Here is a 23,322-nt window from a genome sequence, read left to right as displayed (position 1 = left end):
GGACAACGAGACAGGTTTTACCGAAGGTGGCTGAGATTATACAAATAGTGGCCCAAAGGACAAAAGTTTTAAGCACCAAACCCACTTCCCAAAGTTAACTTGAATTCTCCCTCCGCAAACCCAACAATGATTTTAGGGTGCCAAAAAATGGTCTAGAGTTAAGTGCCCAGTTGATGACTGTTGGAAATGGCCCTCTCTGCAGGGTCACCCCCAAACATCTGGCCTCCCTCCTCTACTTTATATGACCTCGTTTTTGTTGGCCTTAGGACTGAGCACTTTACCACTGCTAACCAGTGTTAAAGTGCATATGCTCTCTCCTCTAAACATGGTAACATTGGCTCATACCCAATTGGAATATTTAATTTACTGATAAGTCCCTAATAAAGTGCACTATCTGTGCTCAGGGCCTGTAAATTAAATGCTACAAATAGAAATACAGAACTGCTTGTGCCACCCTCTCCCACTTACGTAGCCCTCTAACCATGTCGCACGCCTGCCATTACAGGTCTGTGTGTACAGTTTACATTGCCATTTTGCCTTGGCATAAAAAGCCCTTTGCCAAGCCATAACGTCCCTTTTTATACATATAAGTCAACCCTAAGGTAGGCCCTAGGCAACTGAGAGGTCAGAGTGCAATGTGTTTAAAAGGTAGGCAATGTGCTTTTAAGTTTTACATGTCCTGATAGTGAACAACTCTCAAATTAGTTTATCACCACTGCTAGGCCTGTCTCTCCCACTACAAGACTTATCTCTCCCATAGGATAACATTGGGCTTACCTTTTGGCATTTTATAAGTGTAATTCCTAACTGCGAAGAGATAGACTTAAAGAGATAAGAGTTTGTTGTCTCTGGAATTGCAATTTAAAATCCAAACTCATGGTGAAGTCTGATTTTAAGTTGCAATTCTGAAAATGCCTCTTTTAGTAAGCTGGCCTTTTGGTACTTTAGCCATTTGGTGCCTGCTGTCTAACTCTGATACACACAATAGCAAAAAGGAGCCAAGAGGGATATGGAAAGGTATATAAGGGATCGCCCTCCACTCTAAACAGTCAATAAACACAAAGATCCCTATACCTGGGGCGATTAATACATTTCATAGACATGAGTACACATCACTCAGGTTGTATTATTTCTTAACATACTGGAGTGAACCCCTGCTATCTATCGCAGTGAGGTATGGATCCTCTAATGTCTAGTTGTCCCCACTTAATCTACTGTTCCAAAACTTGAATTACTGAGGTCTCAATTCAAACAGTGTCCAGAGTGATGTCCAACACATGTCTGCCCTCTTTACTGGCAGTACATCTATCCACACTTAACCACATGTGCACAAACTCTAAAAGAAAAAATGTGTGGTGGAGCGGAAGGCACCACACGGGCGAACAACCCTCGGGGATGTTGGCAGATGTTACCAACTCAATGCCCCTTTCTCATCATCGGTTACCTTCCAGTCCAAAAAGAAATCAAAAATGAATACAACACATAAACTGAAATGCGTGTAAAGGTGCAAAATAAAGAGTATCACAACATTAACTCATAACGGACAGAGTGACATAAAATCAACAGCCACACCCACTCAATTACTTTATTCTTCGTTTTAGTGTGAGCTGATGAGTTAAAAAAGAGGTTGGTAGCTTAGTATCGCCTACCAGTACCTGATACCGACATGTTTCACTGCCCCAATAGTTTCGGCAGATTCATCAGGGTATTCAACACTCGGTCACTGCACTAATTATTTAGAACATCCTTTCTGGACACCCAGGTCAGCGTGGTTCCTGGGATGAGAGACGGTCCTGGTTCCATTCTGTACGATTGATATCTCAATCGTTTTTAAACGAATCAAAGTGTGATTCGGTCAGCCGGTATGAGAGGTTCCTGGGATGAGAGACGGTCCTGGTTCCATTCTGTACGATTGATATCTCAATCGTTTTTAAACGAATCAAAGTGTGATTCGGTCAGCCGGTATGAGGGTTCCTGGGATGAGAGACGGTCCTGGTTCCATTCTGTACGATTGATATCTCAATCGTTTTTAAACGAATCAAAGTGTGATTCGGTCAGCCGGTATGAGCTGCCCACGCTGACCTGGGTGTCCAGAAAGGATGTTCTAAATAATTGGTGCAGTGACCGAGTGTTGAATACCCTGATGAATCTGCCAAAACTATTGGGGCAGTGAAACATGTCGGTATCAGGTACTGGTAGGCGATACTAAGCTACCAACCTCTTTTTTAACTCATCAGCTCACACTAAAACGAAGAATAAAGTAATTGAGTGGGTGTGGCTGTTGATTTTATGTCACTCTGTCCGTTATGAGTTAATGTTGTGATACTCTTTATTTTGCACCTTTACACGCATTTCAGTTTATGTGTTGTATTCATTTTTGATTTCTTTTTGGACTGGAAGGTAACCGATGATGAGAAAGGGGCATTGAGTTGGTAACATCTGCCAACATCCCCGAGGGTTGTTCGCCCGTGAGGTGCCTTCCGCTCCACCACACATTTTTTCTTTTAGAGTTTGTGCACATGTGGTTAAGTGTGGATAGATGTACTGCCAGTAAAGAGGGCAGACATGTGTTGGACATCACTCTGGACACTGTTTGAATTGAGACCTCAGTAATTCAAGTTTTGGAACAGTAGATTAAGTGGGGACAACTAGACATTAGAGGATCCATACCTCACTGCGATAGATAGCAGGGGTTCACTCCGGTATGTTAAGAAATAATACAACCTGAGTGATGTGTACTCATGTCTATGAAATGTATTAATCGCCCCAGGTATAGGGATCTTTGTGTTTATTAACTCTGATACACGTCTGGGGAGTAGACAGCTGTGCTTTATGTATTCTCCCTAGACAGCCACATACAATCGGAGCTTAGGTGTGACTTGAAGGGCCATCCTGGCAGGATGGGAGGAAGAAGCTGATTCCAGCTCAATTAAACCTGAATAGGCTGTGTCCTGGCCCCTCACAAAGGGCTGCATGCCACCCTGAATGAGTCTGGAGCTAGGACTGGAAGGGGGACCTCTGTGCACTTCAAAGACCTGTCTTTGAAGCCTCCTCCCTTTCAAAGGCACATCTGGGTATAAGTACTGGAAATCATGCACCACCACTGCAGTACACTTCTGAACCTGTGAGGACTCTGCCAGGAAGAAGGACTGATGTGTTGCTGAAGTACTGCTACTCTGCTAAACTGCTGCTTTGTTGGACTTCTGGCTTAACCTTGCTGTCCTGCCTGGGTGAGAAGGACTGAACCTGCATCACTTGAACCCAGAGTGGCTCCAAGCTGGCTGGCCTCTTGGTCTGAAGTCTCTGGACATAAAAGTCATCGAGCTTACCTGCTTCTGCTCCTGGACTCTGCCATCTGTGATTCTGCCCTGCCAAGTGGTTCCACTCCTATCCTGGACCCTTGAAAGTGAGGCCAAATGTGCTCCCTTCAGGAAAACCCACACTTCCTCTGACGAATCAGAAAAATTAAAATTCAGTTGACTGGATTTATTCTCGATCAACAGCCTATCACTCGAAGCAAGTGGACTTCGAATGATTGAACTTTTGTGTGCTTGTAGTGCATGATTTTCTTTTGGAAAGTGCAAACACGCATCGTGTGGTTTGTTAATTAGTACCTAAAGTGACTAGGTGCTTATCACGACAGCACCGTCCGACACTAGGTACACTGCACGAAGCTGAAGCGGATTGCATGTGAGTTCAAATATACAACATACAGGCGTCTTACATGGCACACAGTCCACTATGTACACATGGGGAAGTGAAAGACCCCTGTTAATGTGAGGATATTGCTGGTTTTTCCAGGGGGTGGGTAGGCCCACTCCCTACCAGGGGTGCACTTGAGCTCCTTAATTACCACAAAAGCAGACTGCACCCACCGCTCTCCTCTGGCTTGAGGTGGCAGAAACCACCCTTTACAGTGCACAGGAGTTCACTTTGTGTGCACTTCCGCCTCTTACGTGCTACAGAATGTTAAAGAAAATATGGCACCCTCTCAGTGGACTCGTGTATTGTCGAGTTCCCTAAGGGATTGAAGAACCGGTTAAACCCACTTACTGGGTCTCGGTGGCGGGGGAACCGCCCAAGTTTTCCATACCTTCCATACTTAGTAAAAGGAGACACAGGAGCCTTCGTCTGCAGGAGGAACCCAGATTTATTCAGTAGCCCGGGCTATGGAACAGAGTCCCAAGCTAGTCAGAGACGAGACAGAGGAGGCTGCTGCTTCACTCTGCAGCTTACAAGCTTTTATACTTTTTCATCCCAGTCTTTTGGCTGTTAGTTCATTGTTTAGTCACGGCAGTGTTTGCAGTTGATAACCAGATCCAGATAACGTTTGTAGATGGTGACCTGGTCAAGGTTTGGTACACAAATCATTGTTCACTCAGCTTTGATCAAGGCTAAGTATTTCAGGTAATTGTTCAATTGCCTTGATCAAAGCCCGGTCTTTCAAGTCATTGTCTAATCACCCTGATCAAGGCCCAGTAGTCAGACCATTGTCCAGATAACCTGATCAAGGTGTCAAGGATGTTTACCAGGCTGGGAGCAGGAGATGAAAAACAAATCATTTACTCAGGGTGTGAGTGTCTCGTGGCTTTCAGTTGAACTGCAAAGAACAGGGGGGGTTGGGTGTGCGACAGTTCCTGGGCAGAATGCAGGCTGCAAGATGGTTTTTGTCGTGGCAGTTAGAATTTCCTCAGGCATCAGCAGAAACAACCAGGTGGGTCGTGTGGAAGTGTTTGACATGAGATGGCAATGAAAAAGCAATGGAGTCCCGGTACAAATGATGCCGATCAGAAGAACACTTTTCCTCAGGATAAACAACAGAGCCAGTCTGCAAAAAGGCTAAAATGGCGGTCGTGTGGACACAGCATGAAGCTTTACACATGCTGCATGCTTTCATCCAACCCTTGAGACTGCAGCTGCATAGTGGCAATTTAGCACGTGGGAGCATATGGTCGGTTGAAAAGAAAATGGAGCATGAATTTTTGGCCTTTCCATCTTATAATTGATTATTCTCTTTAGGTTTTTTGTATACTGTTTACATACTTACAATTAGACGATAACTAGCCAGTGGTTTTATTTGTGGTAGAATATTACAGGCGCCAATCAAACAAACCATTTCACGATAGTTGTGTGTTTAAGTAAGTAAAGTGCAAGTGCATAACATGCTGTTTAAGCAACTGAAAGGCCTAGCAGCAAACTGTTCCCAACAAAACCTGTCGAGGCTAAATAAGGAGCGGTTGTCCAGGTGAGGGATTCAAGTTTGGTTGATGCACACCACCACAGAACATAAGGTAAACTCCCTTCCCAGGAGAGCAGCCTTCTGCACTTTTCCCCGCCTTGTCCTGCAAGCCTCCTGAGTTGTATGGGAGAGTAGTTGACTGGATTCCTGGTCTCTCTTTGAAGAAAGAGTGACTAAGTGTGCAATTTATGCCTGTATTAATGGTGATTTAGTGTGAAAGTAATGCATGAAATTCCCTGAAATAAACTATATTTCTCAAAGCCTGTTCCAAAAAAAGTTCAGTACCAAAGTAATCCGATCACTTCCAGTAGTTCAGAGAGGTGTATATCTGTGCCACCGGTGAAAACCCATGCAATCCTTTGTAGCAAAGAGGAGGTAGTTGTGCAAAGACCTACGATTATCTCAGTAATGGCCCAGAAGTTGTGGTGCATCAGGATAATGGTCAACAGTTATGGGGAACGAAAGCGAGAATTTGTACAGGCAGCGAACCTTTTATGGTGGAACGGTAATTAAACATAAAAAAGTCACTATGATACTAAACTAAAATGGCTTGTATAGAGACAGTTCAGAGGTCAGTGTTTTATAGGTAAAAACAACAGAATGCAGAACAATGTCATACATTCACCACAGTACAGAAATCTGGACCTAAATCCATCGTTTTTTTGCTCACCATGCCATTCCAGTTGGAACCTAGCCATATGCAAATCAGTCTTGACCCTGTGTCCCATGGGAATAGTCAAGCCCGAACTGCCAAGCCAGGACCTCCCTGGACTGGAAACAAGCATCCTAGGACCGGTTTCGGGCTTTCAGCCCTCATCAGCCAGGATAGCTTGATTCCAGTGGCATGGAGAGCACGGGACTCACATCTGAGCATACCCGTCCCACTCGGGGTGGCAAATGCAAAACCAACAGTTGATGGACAGAATGCAGAAGCGGGAAGCATCTTTTTCAGCAAGGTTTTTACCATGTTGTGCCTTTACCACACATTTCTAACGCACATTTTTTACCACTTATATGCCTTTACAACGCATGCCTTTACCATGCATTTAAGGTATGTTGGGTGTTGTTGGGGGTCTCCCTTCACAATTTTTTTTTTATATATATATATATAAACTATGCGTGGTAAAATGGCATGCGTTGTAAAAGCATTTGCGTTAAAAAAAAAGAATGTAGCATAAAAATGCATTGTAAAGGCATGCAAAGTATTTCTGTGCGATCTTCCGTCTTACAGCTCTATAAGCTGCAAGTGGACAGAAGACAAAAGCTGAAAACAAGGACGAAGATGCAGGATCAGTGCGGAATTCCACAGTACCTTTTTAGGTCTCGCTTTAGCTGCTTTTATTAAAGACATATTTCCAGCAATACAATACTTAGTGTCTGGGCTTTGGTTCAACCTTTTGCTCATGATTGAATCAATTTCTTCCCTATTTCAGGTTCCTGCTACTTATTCAGTGGCTTTCCTCCCTATTCTTGATTTTATCCTGCTTTTAGAGCATTTCTTCTCTACAGTGTTTCTGGTTGGATGAGATGTATCATCTGACTACTGACATCAAGGAGCTACTTTGTCATTTCTGTTTCACCCCTTATTGGAGGAGCATGCCTTTTATCACTCTATCTCATGACTCCCACTCAAAACATTGCCCCGCACTTGTTGGTCCTACTTTCTCCAGCCCCTGCATGTCCAATGTATCCCCATGCCTCCCTTTCCTATCCCCACTCTATCAATATGTTGTTTATCTTTTATAATTGTAAATGTTTTATGAGGACCTGGTGGATACACACTGCACCGAGCTACTCTCTTCTTACTTTCTTCACTCCCACGCTTTTTAAAAAAAAACACATTTTTTATTTAATGTTCAAAAATGTGCGTTGGCTATCTTGGAAACAGTGGTCTCTGGCATGTTATGATGCATGCCCAAGCACAGTTGAGCATCTTGAAATGCTTTTTGTTGGGATGCACTGGTGGGGTCGGAATGTCTTTTCTCAAAGTATCCAAAATGAACAATCTAACATTGGCAGTACCTGCATGCACATGTGTCGGGACACACCAGTGACCATTTTGGAAGTCAATGGCTTGGCACTCACCTTTTTAGGAAGCGCCCTGGGGGTTGTTAATATTTTTTATTTACTTTCCCTCGCAGTAACAGCAAAAACAAAAGCTATCCCACCCACCATTCTAATTGGCCGGGCAGTAGGACAGCTAACCTCCGACAGCCTGCACTCTGTGAGATGCTGGAAAAGTTTGTTGTTAGTAAAAGAGAAAAGTATCACAAGTATTGTTAAATTTAAAGGATAAGAGGTAGCATGCAAAAAGTGACCGGGTAAAATATGATTTCTTAAACCAGTTAATGTATTAAATATTCACAGCATATTGACAGTGAAGGTCACCAGAAGAGGCGCAAGACTACTCATTGAATATAAGATTTACAGTAGCTTAATAAAACTAAAGTAGATAAGGCACTGTGGTCATAAGGCATGCATATGAAGATAGTAAAGAGCGGCAATGATGAGGTGGCTGCACCACTAGCACCTCGAGTAAAGTTCTTGTTAAATGAAAACAATATTGTAGAAACAAAGAGGCTGTTGCCATTCATCTGGAGAGGTGGATGTTGAGATGATTGACCTCATTAAAAGGAACATAATTACTTACAAAAGAAACAGCAGTAAAAAGAATTTGGAAATATTGTGTCACAAGAACCGCGCCTCCATAGATGGTCTGGCGAGTTGAGACTTACACTGGGTTACTTCAAAATATTTTCTGGATAATGTGGCAAGATAAATTCCTCAAGGTATATGCACAAATTCAGGAAGTTGTTAAAAGTAAAAAAAGAAATATATTTATCTAATTGCATAAGTTCGTCAGACAGATCTGAAATGGGTTCTATTATGGATTAGGACCGGACTAGTGAGGTCGGCACCAAAGAATGGGGTACCTCAGTGATCAATACTTGTTCTATTGCTCTTAAATGCACGAGCTGGAACATAAGAAATGTCAGTTTCCACATGGCAGTAAGTAACATGTCATTTTGGGCTGACTCGCCAAGGTCAGAACAAAGCAAGGGAGCCAACTTAAAACTAAATGCCACTGCAAAAAGATTCTTCTTCCCTGGAACCTTCTAGGTACATCAAAATGTCTCCTTCTTCCTTTGCATACCACAGTCATACGTTTTTCAGTTTGATGCTCTAATTCTCACTTTGAAGCTGGCTTGTCACTGCGAAGTTAGAGAGCACGAGAGGAGGAGAGAGGAGGAAAGCGAAGGAAAGGATCAGATATGGTAGAAACAAATTGGAAGACGAGAAATGGAGGGGAAATAAGTAAAAAAGGAGAAATAAACAGATCACATCATCAAGTTGAATTTTGCTTTATTCGAATAATCATTTACTTAAAATATATTAATACACAAGTTACACCTAAAAATATATTAATACACAAGTTACACCTCTTCTTATTGAAATAATGTGCAGGCGTGACCTGGTTTTACTTCTTATGACCCTCTATGCCAGGATTGGTGCATTTTTTCTACAGCTAAGATGTCTGCTGTTCGCACAGTCTCCTCTCGCCACCATGGTTTCTATTTCTTAATGTCATGTCTATAGATGTAAAATGGCTGTCTCGAGATGAACTACGAGCATGCTTCATGGTTCTCACAACATGTACTCTGAGGAGGACTTTGTGTGTTTGTCAAGTGCACCTTAGGGAGATACTTTGATTCCTAAAGACAGAACAAGGCAATTGTTTCTAGAACTAGACATCGCAGTAGTCGAACGGAGGGAGAGGAAGGGTTAGCTCAAAAGGTGCGGTATTCAATTTATTCAGAAAAAAAGAGTAGGAAATGCATAAACCAGCCTCACAGCAAAAGTGGTGGAAGGAAAATAATGCATTAATTCAGAACGCCTGGGGCCGACAATAATGAAGAAATAACACTCGGTAGGTTTCAGTAAATATAGACACTGTGTTTTGTACGTGTTTCTAGGGTAGATGAAAATAGATCAACTTGATGGTTCTTCTGTACCCTCAAATCCACCATCCATGCTGACCTTCCAGAAGAGTGCTACGTTAACAAATGATGGACGGAATGCCGAGTAAATCATACATTCACCCCCAGTCAAGAGTTCTGGGTTAAATCCATTGTTCTTTTGCTCACAATGCCACCCCAGTTTAGACTCAGCCATATGCAAATCAGTCTTGACCCTGTGCCTCATGGGAACAGTCCAGACCGAACTGCCAAGCCAGGTCCTCTCTGGACCGGAAACAAGCATCCAGGGACCTGTTTCTGTGTATTACCCTTCATCAGCCAGGCTAGCGTGAATCCAGTGGCACAGTGAGCAAGGGACCCATGTCTGGGCATACCCATCCCACATAGGCCGAAAAGTGCTACGCAAACAAATGATGGATGGAATGCTGAGTAAATCATACATTCAACCCCAGTCAAGAGATCTGGGTTAAAGCCATGGTTCTTTTGCTCACCATTCCACCCCAGTTTCAGACGAGTCATGCTACGTGGTGAATTAAAGGTTGCACTGTGAGAGTGCGCTGGCATTTCGATTTGCAGTGTAGTCCAACGTAAGAACAACAACCTCTTTAGTTCTGAGAGTTGTACAATGGCCACCAGTCCCATTACCAACTGTTCGCTTGCCAGCCTGCTCTAAGCTATACACAAGACCCCCCCTTTGCCTGCAGTAGCTCCAGTCCAGCAGTGTCCTGGCCTGTGTTTGCAGCTTAACTAAGTTGGGTAAAACTTGCACGCTGAATGAACTCTGTCAATCGCTTCAGCCTTTCTAAGAATGATAAGAATCCATCTGAGTCAACTAGGTGACCCTACAACAGCCTTCCATCACATCCACTCCACATGCTCATGGACCATTACTTTGATAAATCCCATAGCAAAGTGGTCAAAAAATCTCAGCCTTCCTTTAGGAACAGTGACCGGTTTGCAGGAAAGTTCGTCAAAGAGACTAGAAGAGATGGCATTAATCAGAGCAGAGGACTTTGCAGGCAGTCGTTTTGCTTCATGTGTCATCTTTATTGAGCAGCATCCACTTTCGCTTCCTTTCCAGCAGGAATATGCTGACAAAAAAGCCAGCAGCAATATTTCACTTGAAAAAGTAGAGGATACATACACTTTAAAAGGAAGTGAACTATTTATGTCCATCCTTTCGTTTAGGATTTCGCTGTACTAAAAGATAAACATTTTTCACATGTCCTTTTATTTATGGCTGTACCCCTTTAAGTAAGATCTGTGTAGTTTCCCTTCCTCATCAGGGGAATTAAACCAGATTGAACTGACCTTGTTTTGCCTGCTCTTCCAATAGCACTGGAGCTTGAACAAGAAACTAAAAAAGTATTGTTCCTTTGCCAGTTATTCAATATGGAGCTTGCAATTCTAGCTGTACCCCAGCCAAATCCTAAAATGTTAGTAGTTCATGATACAGGAAATTTTTCAATCGTGAGTAAAACAATATGCAGATCTGGCTGACGTCCTTATTATATTTTCGGAAAACCCAGACATGTGTAATTCAGAATTAGGATACATTGCGGCGGAGTGTCTGAAGTGATTCACATATTGATAAACAATGCCGGAAAGAAAGTTTAGGATTACCAGCCGCCTCCATCTGGAGTAGAGTCCATATGCAGTTGCTCCAAAATGCACATTTGTAACTGTAATTGCATTTATATAACACTTACTTCACCTGATGAGGCGTCAAAGCACTTTTCGGCGAGTAGCACACTACTCTGGAACCCAAAAAGGATTAGTCGTGAATTAGTATAGGAAAATATTAAATTAATTTGAGCGGTGGGCATGTGAGTCTGTTATTTGGATTGAATAGGAAAGTGGAGGGATAGAAGAGAGAAGGGGTTGCATTTATATGCTGTAAATGGAACATCACTGACCGTGTGTGGTGCCTCAAGGAGCAGGGCACTAGCGTCCTAACCAGGCTTGTGTATTGGTGGGTTAGTAGATTCTGTCATAATTCCCATACTAGAGAATTTTTTTTACATATTTGGTGGAAGGTTCACTGTTTTAGGCATTTTCACCCACAGTTGGACTCTGGTGAGGGTTTCACAACTGCATAATATGAGAAGTTATCAGTGATAGGGGAAACTCTGCCTCTGTTGACCAAAACCTATGAGTGATGAGATGGCCCATGGCAATAGTTAATAGGGAGCAAAAATGCAGAATGGTTCGCTGTTTAAAAGAGAGATCTTTGTGAGTCAGATTTCTGTCGGTGCCTGGGAGGTCCGATTCCCAGACAGCAAAAGCCGGTCTTCATCCAAGGTTAAGTTATCTAAATAGGATTGTGTTTTCTCGTCAATATTTGGAAGACTGCAGCATTTGGTTTTCTAGGAGGTGCTTTGATGTACAACACAACATTTAATCCAATAATAAAGGAGGAAGAAATGAGGCCACAAACCAATTGATCCCAACATTTAATTCCAGTGATAGGGTCATTGTATATTTCTTTTCTAATACTTCTTCATTGAATATTTAAGGCCAGAGAATCGTACTGAACAGCAAATGATAACGGGTCCGAATACCCAGCTACTAAAATCAGTAAAGCCTAAATCAAACTTACTTTTAAAAGATCAGTAGTCTGGTTGGTTAATTTAGAGCTATTGCACATAAGTCCCCTGAGTCCAGAACAGGCAGCTAAGAGTACTTTTTGATGGTCTTAGACAGCTAGGCTAATTTCTTTGTCTTATGCACCTGGCTTGGGGTAACATGACCGCAACAGAGAGAGAGAGACCATGTGTTGACACTTTTGTTCTAAAAGAGAGTTGAGGCCCTTCTATTCAATACCACCACCATGTGGTATTGCAGCAAACTAGGGCGGAGTGGGGTCCTGAAGTCTGTGTAAAGAAACTCTGCTCCTCTGGACATGGCTGAATCGTCAGGACATCTTCCTGATTTTACATCACTTGACAAGATCTCTAATCGCCAGAGAAGGCAAGCTCAGCCTGCAACACCTAGCAGATCATGAATAGGAATGTCTTCCAAAGGTGGTACGGGATGTTGTCCAACAGCCCTGGCTCGATCTCTTTACCATCGCTGAGAACATGCAGTGTCAGAATTTTTGCACACTAGGTTTTACAAGATGGCTCTCTTTCTTTAAATGTATTCTATGGAATACGAGACTCCTATATGCCTCTCAGCCACTGCCTCTTTTGCCCTGATATCAAGGTTGTCTGGGTCCAAGTAATTTGGGTGGCTTCATATTGGGACAGGATAGTGTGGTACCTGGAAAGTTTGGGCATGAGCATCTTTCCTCTGATCAGGCTGCCTCTTCAGAAGGATCTTCTGTCACAGCAGCAGGGCAGGGTCTTGCACCCTGGCCTGCGCAGTTTACATCTCCATGCATGGAAATTGAGCGGCAACAGTTAACCACTTTCCATCCCCGTTATAAATTAGTCGAAGTCATCTTGGTGGCCAGTTGTCCTCCAATGAAACCCGTTTACACAGAATGCTGGAACAAGTTTGTGGCTTGGTGTAATATGTGTGATATGAACCTAGAAGCCAAATTGTCAAATGTGTTACTAATCATTTTGTCTTTGGCCCAGGCTGAGGTTTATTTGTCAGCCCGTTCTGCCTTTATGCATTTGCTGGATCTTTATTCGTATCACCAGTAGCAATGCACTTTTTTTTAAGGGAATGAGTGTCCATTCAACAGGGCCAAGGCTACTACACCTCTCTGGCACATGGAGTGCCTGTCTGGGATAAATACCAGACCGCAATGTGGGCATATGACCTCTGCATGACCCGCAGGATTTGCAGCAGCGCTGCAACAAGAGGCATTTGACGAAAGCGTTTTGCAGTTGGATTCAGGCACAGCAGGTGACTATAGCTGCACTCAACTGGAAATGCTGGCCTCGATTGGGGGCGCGGGGGGGGGGGGGGAATCTTCCAGGTTGCTGTGTGGCCGGTAGGGGGACCCCAGGGTTGACATCCAGGGAACAGTTGCTATGCTTCCTGGTTGCCATAGTCTACTCTGTCACAGTGGGGGATGGGGTGGGGGAAGGGGCAGCAGGGCTTCTTACATCATCCCAATCCATCGTAGTTTCAATTCAATATTCTCTATGGAATGAGCCCAACCAAAGATGGAGGGGGTTTTCCGTCCTCTAGGCACCTAATTGCTTCCAGGTCTTTTCTTCATATTTAAAGACATCTGAAGGATTATCTGGTGTTTCGCAAAGCTCCCAGATTTCTGGTTTCCAGTTTGTTTTCTCCCAGCTTCAGTTATTGTACCATTCAGTCCTGCTGATCTGCCTTGCGGCCAGCACAATCGTTCACCAGGCACTATTGCCTTGACAGCCAGATCTGACTGGAAGGACATTTTATTTGTTCAGTCGTTCAGGACGTTTTGGTCTGAGTCAATCTAGAATGTCACCACCTTGGGAGGTACTACTTTAGTATGCATTCACAAGCTAATGAATCTGCTGTTGGAATTATTCATCAGAAGAACAAGTTACTTATCTTTGCTAATGCTCTTTCTTGTGGATACTCTATCTAACTGCAGATTCCTCAGCACCATGTTACCTCCCCGTCCTGTGGAATGGGCTCTTTTTTTCAGTCTTAAAAGGCACCAATATTACAGATCAGCACACTGGTGCAATTGATTGCTATTAAGCTCCAGGTCCGAGAGAAAGGATTGGTGGCATCTGAATACGGCTCCATTTGTTATTGCTGGGACAGAGCAGAGTCGACGGAGAGCCACAAGAGGCCACCTATCAGTGCGCAGGGGCTATGTTGCAAAATCTTTCCCATCCAGTTTGGCACCTGGGAATGTTCACAAAATCCGGTATTTGTAAAGCGCAAACTACTCACCCCTACGGGTCTCAAGGCACTGGGGGCCGTCGGAGAGATTAAGTGAGCTATTGCCCAGAGTCACATGGTGCTGAGCTGAGCTGCTGCCGGAGTCAGAGATCGAACCGTGAGCCCTGTGCTCTGGAGTCAGCTGCCCAAACCACTGCGCCACATCTCTACCTTCTCACAAAGTGAGAATCCTATGTTCAGAACAAGTATCCACCAGAAAGAGCATTAACAGAGGTAAGTAACTTCTTTTTCATCCCTGTATTTGCCTTTTTTTATGATGTAGTGGTAGTTGATATTATGGAGTTGAGATATGTACAGGTTGATATTATAGACCTTAGTATTGTGACATACAAACTGTTTAAATACCCTCGACGTATAGGGAGGATTTGTATCCTTGGAAATATAGCATGATCAGACAGAGTAAGGCTTTAGGTCATTTGTAATCAGCAGCTTATTCTTGTGGACGTAGTCCATGGCATGTGGACAAAGTACTGAAAAGGAGGCACATACCAGGTGTTTCACTGCCTAGATCTTATGGGATATTTGTGCCCTGAATATACATTAAAATTGCTGAAAATATTCTAATATTTACAAAGTATTTTTGTTTTCTATTTTAAAGGAGAGGGCTGTTGACAATTTACATGGCAAATTTGGTAAGCATTTACTATTCTTCTCATAACATTATGATTTTAGACGCCAAGTGTTTACATTTTTTTAATAGTACATATGTTAATGTTAACATCTGGTCAATAATTAAGGCAACACATTCTATGAATGTACCTGATGTTGAATTTATTTATTAAATCATTGAGCCACCTTAATTGTTTATTTTATCCCCGGTCTTCTCATAATTTGTTATATCGCTGTCATTTTATGTTTGTGTTCTTTATATAATTATCTAAATTATAAAATGTAGATAATGTCTGTTGTTGACAAATGCTTGTCCATACAATATTACCCACCTAGATTATCAAAACACTGACAATGCAATGAGTAGATGCAGAGTGCTTTAAGTAATAAATACATTTCATAAGTCTACAAATTAGCTCTGTCCAAATGTAGACCCATTGGACATGCAAATAATTTTGCCATCAGACCTGGGGAATCCCCGATTCTGAAATCAGTGGCCAGGAACCTGGGAGTGAAATTGTATATTGAAGTTTCATTCCATCCACAGGTGCAAGCAACTGTTGCAGTCTGCGTTACACTATTAAAAGCCTTGAGAAAGAGGTTAAAATGTTTGCCAGATGCCACAAGGGAGTATATTGTGCACGCTTTAATCACCTCTAGGTTAGAATTTGCAAATGCATTGTATATAGTTTTACCAATGAGACTTTTACACAGGCTACAAAGAGTGCAAAATGTGGCAGCAAAACTGGTCTTTAACATTCCGAAAAGGCCGTCGGTCCATAAAGGTTTGGATTAAATTCATTGATTACCAATTAAGCAAAGAATAACATGTAAAGCTTTAATGAACACCCATAGACAACTACTCAAAACCTGTCCCCTTTGTATGCAGGAAAAAGTTAACAGCTAGACACCTCAGAGGGCTTGAGGCTCAGCAAGCCAAAGTCTACTTTGTATTCCCAGAATACACAAGTGCAAAACGGGGGAAGGTCATTTGCTTTCCAAGCAGCTAACTCATGGAACTCTTCGAAGTATTGCATTCGGCCCAGCCTTTAAGGCCAAAATGCGAACTTTTTTGTTGGAAGAAAAGTAAATCTTTTGAATATTAGAGGGAGCCTCTTGCTGTTGTTAACTATCTGCTTAGTGCCCAGATGCCACCTTTGGAAGTTGCTGTTTCCAGCTTTAGAAATACTTTTTCATTCATTCATTCATTCATTTCCTCGAGGTATTCATGCATGTATATTGACTTTGGCTAATGTGTTGGGACTGCTTGTTACACAGAATGGAAGAACAGAACACATGACTGATAGTTGCATATTTTTTAAGATAAAGGTATAATTCTTATTAACCCCTTGGGCGCTGCCGCGATTCTGCGCCTGTGTGGCCGTTTTAATGAGTGGGCGGGTTCATGACGGCCCGAAGCCGTCATCAGCACACGCCCACCGTGATGCATGACAGCTGGGGGCCGTCATCAGCATGGAAGGGGTTAAGAGAGAGGTATGACTGGCAAGCATTCTTGAAGAGCCATGATGCAAAGGTTTCTTATGACCTGGCAGGAGTCATTCAGAAGCTTTGCAACAGAGTCTTATAAGAAATAAGTTCTAACTTGGTGTGTAATGATTCGAGACCATTCGTTTTGTTGATGTAAAGGATCTTTATTACTAACTTCATTATTACAGAATCAATTATTAGGAAGATTAATTGGGCACCTTCTCCGACAAGAAAAGCGTTTGAAATCCATAACTTTATCTTATTATACGAATCCAGCAAGAATCTGTAGCTTAGATTTAATTGGATGATGATAACTAATTTAAATAGGATTCTGAACCAGTTGCAGTTTCCTCAAACTCTTTTCAGGGAGCCCTGTGCCATGGTAAATGTTTTAGTATTAGTACAAAGCAAATGCAATTAGAACAAGTAGCAATTTTTGTGAGATGATCGCACATGTCTGGGAGGGCAGTGCCATCTCCACTTCCCTAGCTGTCCCTCCCACAAAAAATGTAATATTTCATTTTGTCAGTCCATGCATCCTTCTCCTAAGAGGTGTACCAACTCATCACATTGTCCTATCCTACCTTAATTTCTTGTTTTTTCCCGGTGTGCATTCCCAGAACATACCAAGTGTGCCCTTGGCTTTGAGCCAGAATGGCAAGGTATTATTCAGCTGTAAGTCACCTGGCTAGCATAGACAGTCCAATAACCAGCATGTTCTGTTGGCAGTCTTACTGTTGACACAATCTTTTTTACAGCACTGTGTGATTTACCACATTGTTCTGAATCATACCACAAAGTAGATTACATTGTGTATTTTTTGCTATTGTAAAAGTTTTACCAACTTGAGTGCTTTGTCTAACTGCTTATACTACTAGGCTTGCATGTCCGTCAAAAAAAGGCATATGACTGAAATTATGATAAGAATATGTGCCACAGATAAATGCTGAGCATGTATATTTATTCTGTACTATTTTCTGGGTCAGCTCGGGAGAATAATGAGCATTCATGGTTTTACTATCTACTTGTGTCTTTTGTAATCTTTGTTTTCTTGTGTGAAAACGTACATTAATCAGTTCTACCTGAAAGCAGTTTTGGAAGTGATCCGATAGGAAACGAAATAGCTTAATGTTCCAAGTGAAACTAATGGGTTGTGTTAGCAGTAGCTCTCCCCCAAAGGTGAGTCTTCAGGTCTTTATGAAAACCTCCCACATACTGCTCTTCTTGAATCTTAGCCAAAACAGCAGTATGTTGGCTCTCCAGGCACTCGGGGAGCAACCCTCAGCAAAGGTCTTCTTGGCCGAGGACACGTCAGACTTTGGTGTAGCCATTGATGTTAGCCTCCAACCAGCTTGATGTCTGGTTAAATCATCCTTGGATATAGTGTGTCTCTTGCTAGGCCCAAAGTCATTTAAGACACACACTGTTGATGGACTGTATCCCTGTATTCCTGAGCCTTAGGTTGTCAAATGCCTTAAGGTGGGGAAGAATATTGTTTAGCTTGACAGAGGTAGAGATTATATATTTCACCACTCTCTGATCTGCTGATTATATGAAGAACTCATTATGTAGCCAAAAATCAAGGCTCTCCGTGGTGGACATTCAATGGCCTTCTGACAAAATGTGCATATAGAGTGATCCGTCTATGTTCACTTTACACCGCATTTAAAAGTGTGATTCTATTCCTCATCCCTTGAAATCCCCTAGGCAGCCTGCAATTGTATTTTCCGTCCCTCTTTGCACTTCCTTTACTAGTGGGATAGGATTTGTGGATATCTGAAAATCTAACTTTTGCTACCTCAACAATGTAGCTATAGACAGTAAGTAAATGTTGAGTGTTGGTGAAGAAATGGCAGACTTGCAAGACTTCACAGACTAGAGTCCTGGGAGAAGAGCATCTAGTTTCAAGCCTTCCTCCAGGGCTGCAGATATCTAAAAATTGAAGTAAATCAGTGAGCCTTATCATCCAATGTATTTTTAATGCTTACTTGTCTTCAGTTATTGTCCCGCCCAAATTTAAAACAGTTGTAGCAATATCTTTTTAAAAGAACCCATGTCTGCCTCACACTGAGCTGTCCAGCTTACCTCCCATCTCACTGGTCCCCTCTATCTCCCAAGATGCTGAAAAGAGCAGTCACAATCCACTTGTATGGCCAAGTGAAGAATAACCAACTTCTAGCTTCTCGAGGCCCGGCAGTCAGCTCTGTGCCGTTTGAGGTCCCGGTCAAAAGGGAGGTCGCGGGACCGGTCGTGGAGTCGTCACCACCACTCTTTGTCCATGTCTTCATCTTCGGGTAAGTCGAAGCACAAAAAGAAGGCGAAGAAGCACCATCGCTCTTCGCGTTCTCCCTGACTGTCGGCCGACGTGACGCAGGAAGCGCAAAGTAGTCATCCGGCTCCACCCATGGAGACTGTTGGGTCCACTGCTGCCTTCCCTCCCTTTCTGGGAGCCGGAGAGACCCTTGCCCAGCTTCAAAGCTTTTACGAAGCCTTTCATTCCATCTTCGGGCAGCCCGACTTTTTGCTGGCACGCCCTGGGGCCCCGCAGACTCGGGTGGGGGCTCCAGGCCTTCGATGCCAGGCCTGGATCTGGATCGGCACCAGTCGACCTCGTGAAACTTCCTCCTGTGCCGAATCCAGTGGCAACACCTCTGCCCCCTCTGATGCCGGTTGTGTCCCCAGCCAACGTCGACCCCACCCGCCCCCTCGAGGTAGACGCGGAGCCAGGCCGACGTCGGGACCGGCGACGACCGGTACTTTTGTACCACTGTAATTCCCTGGTGTTCCCTAGCACCCTAAGTGGCTACCAGAGGAGGGTGAGGAGGAGTGGGAGGGGTCTGTGGACCCGGTAGCAGACCAGTAGGAAGATCTGAACTGGAGAGAGGAGTTGGTTGAGGCCAGTGGTTTGGATACGTCCCCAGAACTTGGCATGCTATCTCCTCCTACCGTGGCTACAGAGGAGGGTGCATCTTACGCGGTGGTGTTGCGTAGGGCGGCCGAGGCCTTAAACCTCGAGCTTCCTATGGTAGCAGTCAGGACTAACCTCCTGACCGAGGTGCTTCAGCCGGCAGCGGCCTCTTCGGAGCCCCTGCTGTCGTTCAATGAGGCTCTCACTGACATACTTTTTGGGCACTTGGTCCAAGCCCACCACTGGGGCTCCTGTGGATAGGATGATTGCCCCATGCCACTGCCTGCCCCCGGGCGATCTCATTTTCCTCTGCCATCAGCTCACCCGTGAGAGCTTGGTGGGCCAAGCCTCGACTTCCAAGGCAGTATTCCCTAACGCACCACCTGATAGGGAATCCAAGAAGCTGGACCACTTCGGAAAGAAGATGTTTACTTCCTCTAGCTTAGGACTGCGGTCGGTGAACACTGCATGTCTCTTGAGCCGTTACTCCCACTAAATGTGGGACACAGTTGCGCAAGCGCTGCCACAGATCCCAGAGGAGGCCCGGGCCTTGCTCTCCCGTGCTTTTGCCGATGGGAGAGACGCAGCGAAGTTCGCCATCCGGTGTGGGCTGGACACAGCCAACTCACTAAGCAGGACGATTTCCACATCAGTAGCCCTTAGCCTCTATGCCTGGATGAGGTCTACTGGCTTCGCGGGTGATGTCCAAGCAACGCTTTAGGACAGGCCCTTTGCTGGCCGTCACTTGTTTTCCAACAAGAAGGACAATGCGCTTGAGTGCTTTAAGGACTCCAGGGCTACGGCCTGGCCCTTGGGCCTCGCATCCACCTCTCGCCCAGCACAGTCTGCTTTTTGCCCCTTTAATGTGCTCCCCTTTGGCCTTACCAGTGCCCCTTGTGTGTTCACGAAAGTGATGGCGGTGGTCGCAGCTCATCTGGGCAGATCAGGGGTTCCAGTCTTTCCCTTTCTCGACGACTGGCTGTTGAAGGCGGGCTCACCCCAGACTGTTGTCTCCCACCTCTAGACTACAGTTGACCTCCTGCATTTGCTGGGGTTCACCATCAATGTGCCGAAGTCACACCTGATTCCCTCTCAGAAGCTCCTTTTTACCGGAGCAGTTCTGAACACAGCGCAGTTTCGGGCTTATACTCCCGAGCAGCGAGTCCGGGATATTCGGGCTATCCCAAGCTATTACACATGGCCATCGATCCCCCGATCGGACTGACTCTTCTATGAGGATCTTCTGTCGCAGCAGCAGGGGACAGTCCTCCGCCTGAACCCGTCCAGCCTCCACCTTCTTGTGTGGAGATTGAGCGGCGACAGTTGACAGCTTTCAACCTTCCTCCCGAAGTCTGTAATGGTATCTTGGCAGCCAGGTGTCCTTCCACCAAAATGTTATACGCCTGTAGATGGAACAGGTTTGAGGCATGGTGCGCAGAAAAGGCTGTGGATCCCCTAAGGCTCCCCTTTCAGAGGTTCTCCTCTTCATTCGTTCTTTGGGCCAGCAGGGCTTTGCTCTGGGCACTCTCAAAGGCTATATTTCGGCCTTCCTTTGGCTTCCTGACCAGCCTTCTCTTTTCAAGTCCCCTATTGCAAAACACTTCTTTAACACTCGTTTCCTCCAACCCTTTCGTAATGCCCCAGTGGGACTTGAACCTGGTTCTCACCTATCTTATGTGCGCTCCCTTCGAGCCGCTACATAACTGTCCTCTCAGACAACTGACTCTTAAGACTGCCTTCCTAGTTGCCATCACATCTGCTTGCAGGGTGAGTGAGCTACAAGCCTTTTCTTCTAAACATCCTTTCCTGGCTGTTTATCCGGACAAAGTTGTCCTTTGCACTAGGCCTCTCTTTCCCAAAGTGGTTACCTCTTTCCATATAGGACAGACCATCACTCTGTCCAGGATCGCACATTACAATTTCGGGTGGATGACCAGGTCTTTGTTGGCTATGTGGGTGCCAAGAAAGGTCGGGCCGTGCAAAGACAGACCATCTCCCGATGGGCCATCCTTTTCATCAAAATCTGCTACTCCTTATCGAAAAAGGAACCTCCATTGGGGCTGTGCACCCATTCCACCAGGGCGACGGCAGCCATTACTGCTTTAGGGCATGGACTCCCCCCTTCATGATATCTGCCAGGCAGCTACGTGGGCTTCATTGCACATGTTTACCAAACACTACTGCCTGGACAGCCAAGTCTGGAGAGACGGCTTTGCAGACCCACCTCCGGGATTGATATTGCTGGGGTATCTATTCTAAGGTGAGAAATCCATAACTATTTATCTCTTTCAGATGAACAAGTCACTTACCTTCGGTAACGATATATCTGTAAGAGACATACATTAGTTATGGGTTCCTCACCGACCCACCCATCCTCCCCGTTCTGGGAACTGACTTCTAGGATAAGGGACTTTCCTTCAGGGCCCTAGTTGTGTGCACCAGTGGTCAGTGTCTTGCATGGCTCTGCGCTTCTGGCGTGGAATGTCGTGTAAAGAACTGACGTCAGCGTGCGAGGGCGGCGTCTAAGAAGTTTCGTGACATCATTCCTGCGAACACGACGCAATCGACGACCTTGAAGTCGACCACTGCCACCTATCGACGCGCAGGGGTACTGCTGAAGAAAATATTCTCCGGATCCAGTCTGACGCCTGTGGGTAATTCTAAGCTGAGGAATCCATAACTAATCTATGTCTCTTACAGATATATCGTTACCAAAGGTAAGTAACTTGTTCGCCAATTCCGACTGGGAATAAGTTTCAGCTCTGCCACTTCGGTTCCAAGGGTAGTAACCATCATTTTCATGTCCAGCATTCTTTCATTGACCTTGCGTATACTGTCAGAAGATTAACTTCCATCGATATAGTATCCATTTTATTTTCACATGTTTTTCTGGATTTTTCTATGGGTGCTAATACCTGCTCTCCAGTTGGGTCTAGCTGTGCAGGCGTGGCCTGAGTGTCCAAGCCCCATATGCCATATGCCGTTTGCCCATTGCATGCTCCACCACCACACTGATTAATTCTAGTTTGTTCAGAGTGTCTCAGAGCCTGACCCTGACTATGTTCAAGTGTTGTGTTGGCTACCAGTATGCAGCATAAGTATTTCCTTTCACAGCCTGTCACAATCTACAGAGTGATTCAGAAAAGGGGGTGGTGATGAACAGAGTGTCTGAATTAAGCAGACAACTCTTACCCAGTCCAAAGATAGGGGCTTGATCCATCACCGTTATTTAGCTCACTGCCCCATCCCAGCTCAGAACCTGGCTATATGCAAATTAGTCTGTCCCTGGCCCAGTGCATCATGGGAACAGGGCAGACCAAACTACCAAGCCAATTCTTCACCGGAAAGGAGACAAGCTACCGTGGACCGGTTTCTGGCATTTCAGCCTCGTCGGCCCGGCTTGCTTGAATCCTGATGGAGCAGTGAGCAAGGGACTCATGTCTGAGTATACCCTGCCACACCTATAGTGGCCAAAAACGATTCAGAAAAGGGGGTGGTGATGAACAGAGTGTCTGAATTAAGCAGACCACTCTTACCCAGTCCAAAGATCAGGGCTTGATCCATCACCGTTATTTAGCTCACTGCCCCATCCCAGCTCAGAACCTGGCTATATGCAAATTAGTCTGTCCCTGGACCGGTTTCTGGCATTTCAGCCTCGTCGGCCCGGCTTGCTTGAATCCTGATGGAGCAGTGAGCAAGGGACTCATGTCTGAGTATACCCTGCCACACCTATAGTGGCCAAAAACGATTCAGAAAAGGGGGTGGTGATGAACAGAGTGTCTGAATTAAGCAGACCACTCTTACCCAGTCCAAAGATCAGGGCTTGATCCATCACCGTTATTTAGCTCACTGCCCCATCCCAGCTCAGAACCTGGCTATATGCAAATTAGTCTGTCCCTGGCCCAGTGCATCATGGGAACAGGGCAGACCAAACTACCAAGCCAATTCATCACCAGAAAGGAGACAAGCTACCGGGGACCGGTTTCTGGCATTTCAGCCTCGTCGGTCCGGCTTGCTTGAATCCTGATGGAGCAGTGAGCAAGGGACTCATGTCTGAGTATACCCTGCCACACCTATAGTGGCCAAAAACGATTCAGAAAGGGGGGTGGTGATGAACAGAGCGTCTGAATTAAGCAGACCACTCTTACCCAGTCCAAAGATCAGGGCTTGATCCATCACCGTTATTTAGCTCACTGCCCCATCCCAGCTCAGAACCTGGCTATATGCAAATTAGTCTGTCCCTGGCC

General features: G+C 44.8%; 1 protein-coding gene across 2 annotated transcripts in view; it reads left to right on the top strand.

Moving 5' to 3' along the window:
• The window catches only part of TMEM135 (transmembrane protein 135), a 1,123,835-nt gene that overhangs the window by 359,190 nt on the left and 741,323 nt on the right, over positions 1–23,322 (top strand). For both annotated transcript variants that reach the window (XM_078658433.1, XM_078658434.1), the window contains exon 4: positions 14,669–14,702. In XM_078658433.1, the coding sequence (XP_078514559.1) occupies positions 14,669–14,702 (34 nt within the window). The remainder of the gene's footprint in view (positions 1–14,668; positions 14,703–23,322) is intronic.

The sequence above is a fragment of the Lissotriton helveticus genome, chromosome 8, assembly GCF_964261635.1.
Source record: "Lissotriton helveticus chromosome 8, aLisHel1.1, whole genome shotgun sequence".
NCBI classification, from domain to species: domain Eukaryota; kingdom Metazoa; phylum Chordata; class Amphibia; order Caudata; family Salamandridae; genus Lissotriton; species Lissotriton helveticus.
This window is presented reverse-complemented; position numbering and strand designations above follow the sequence as displayed.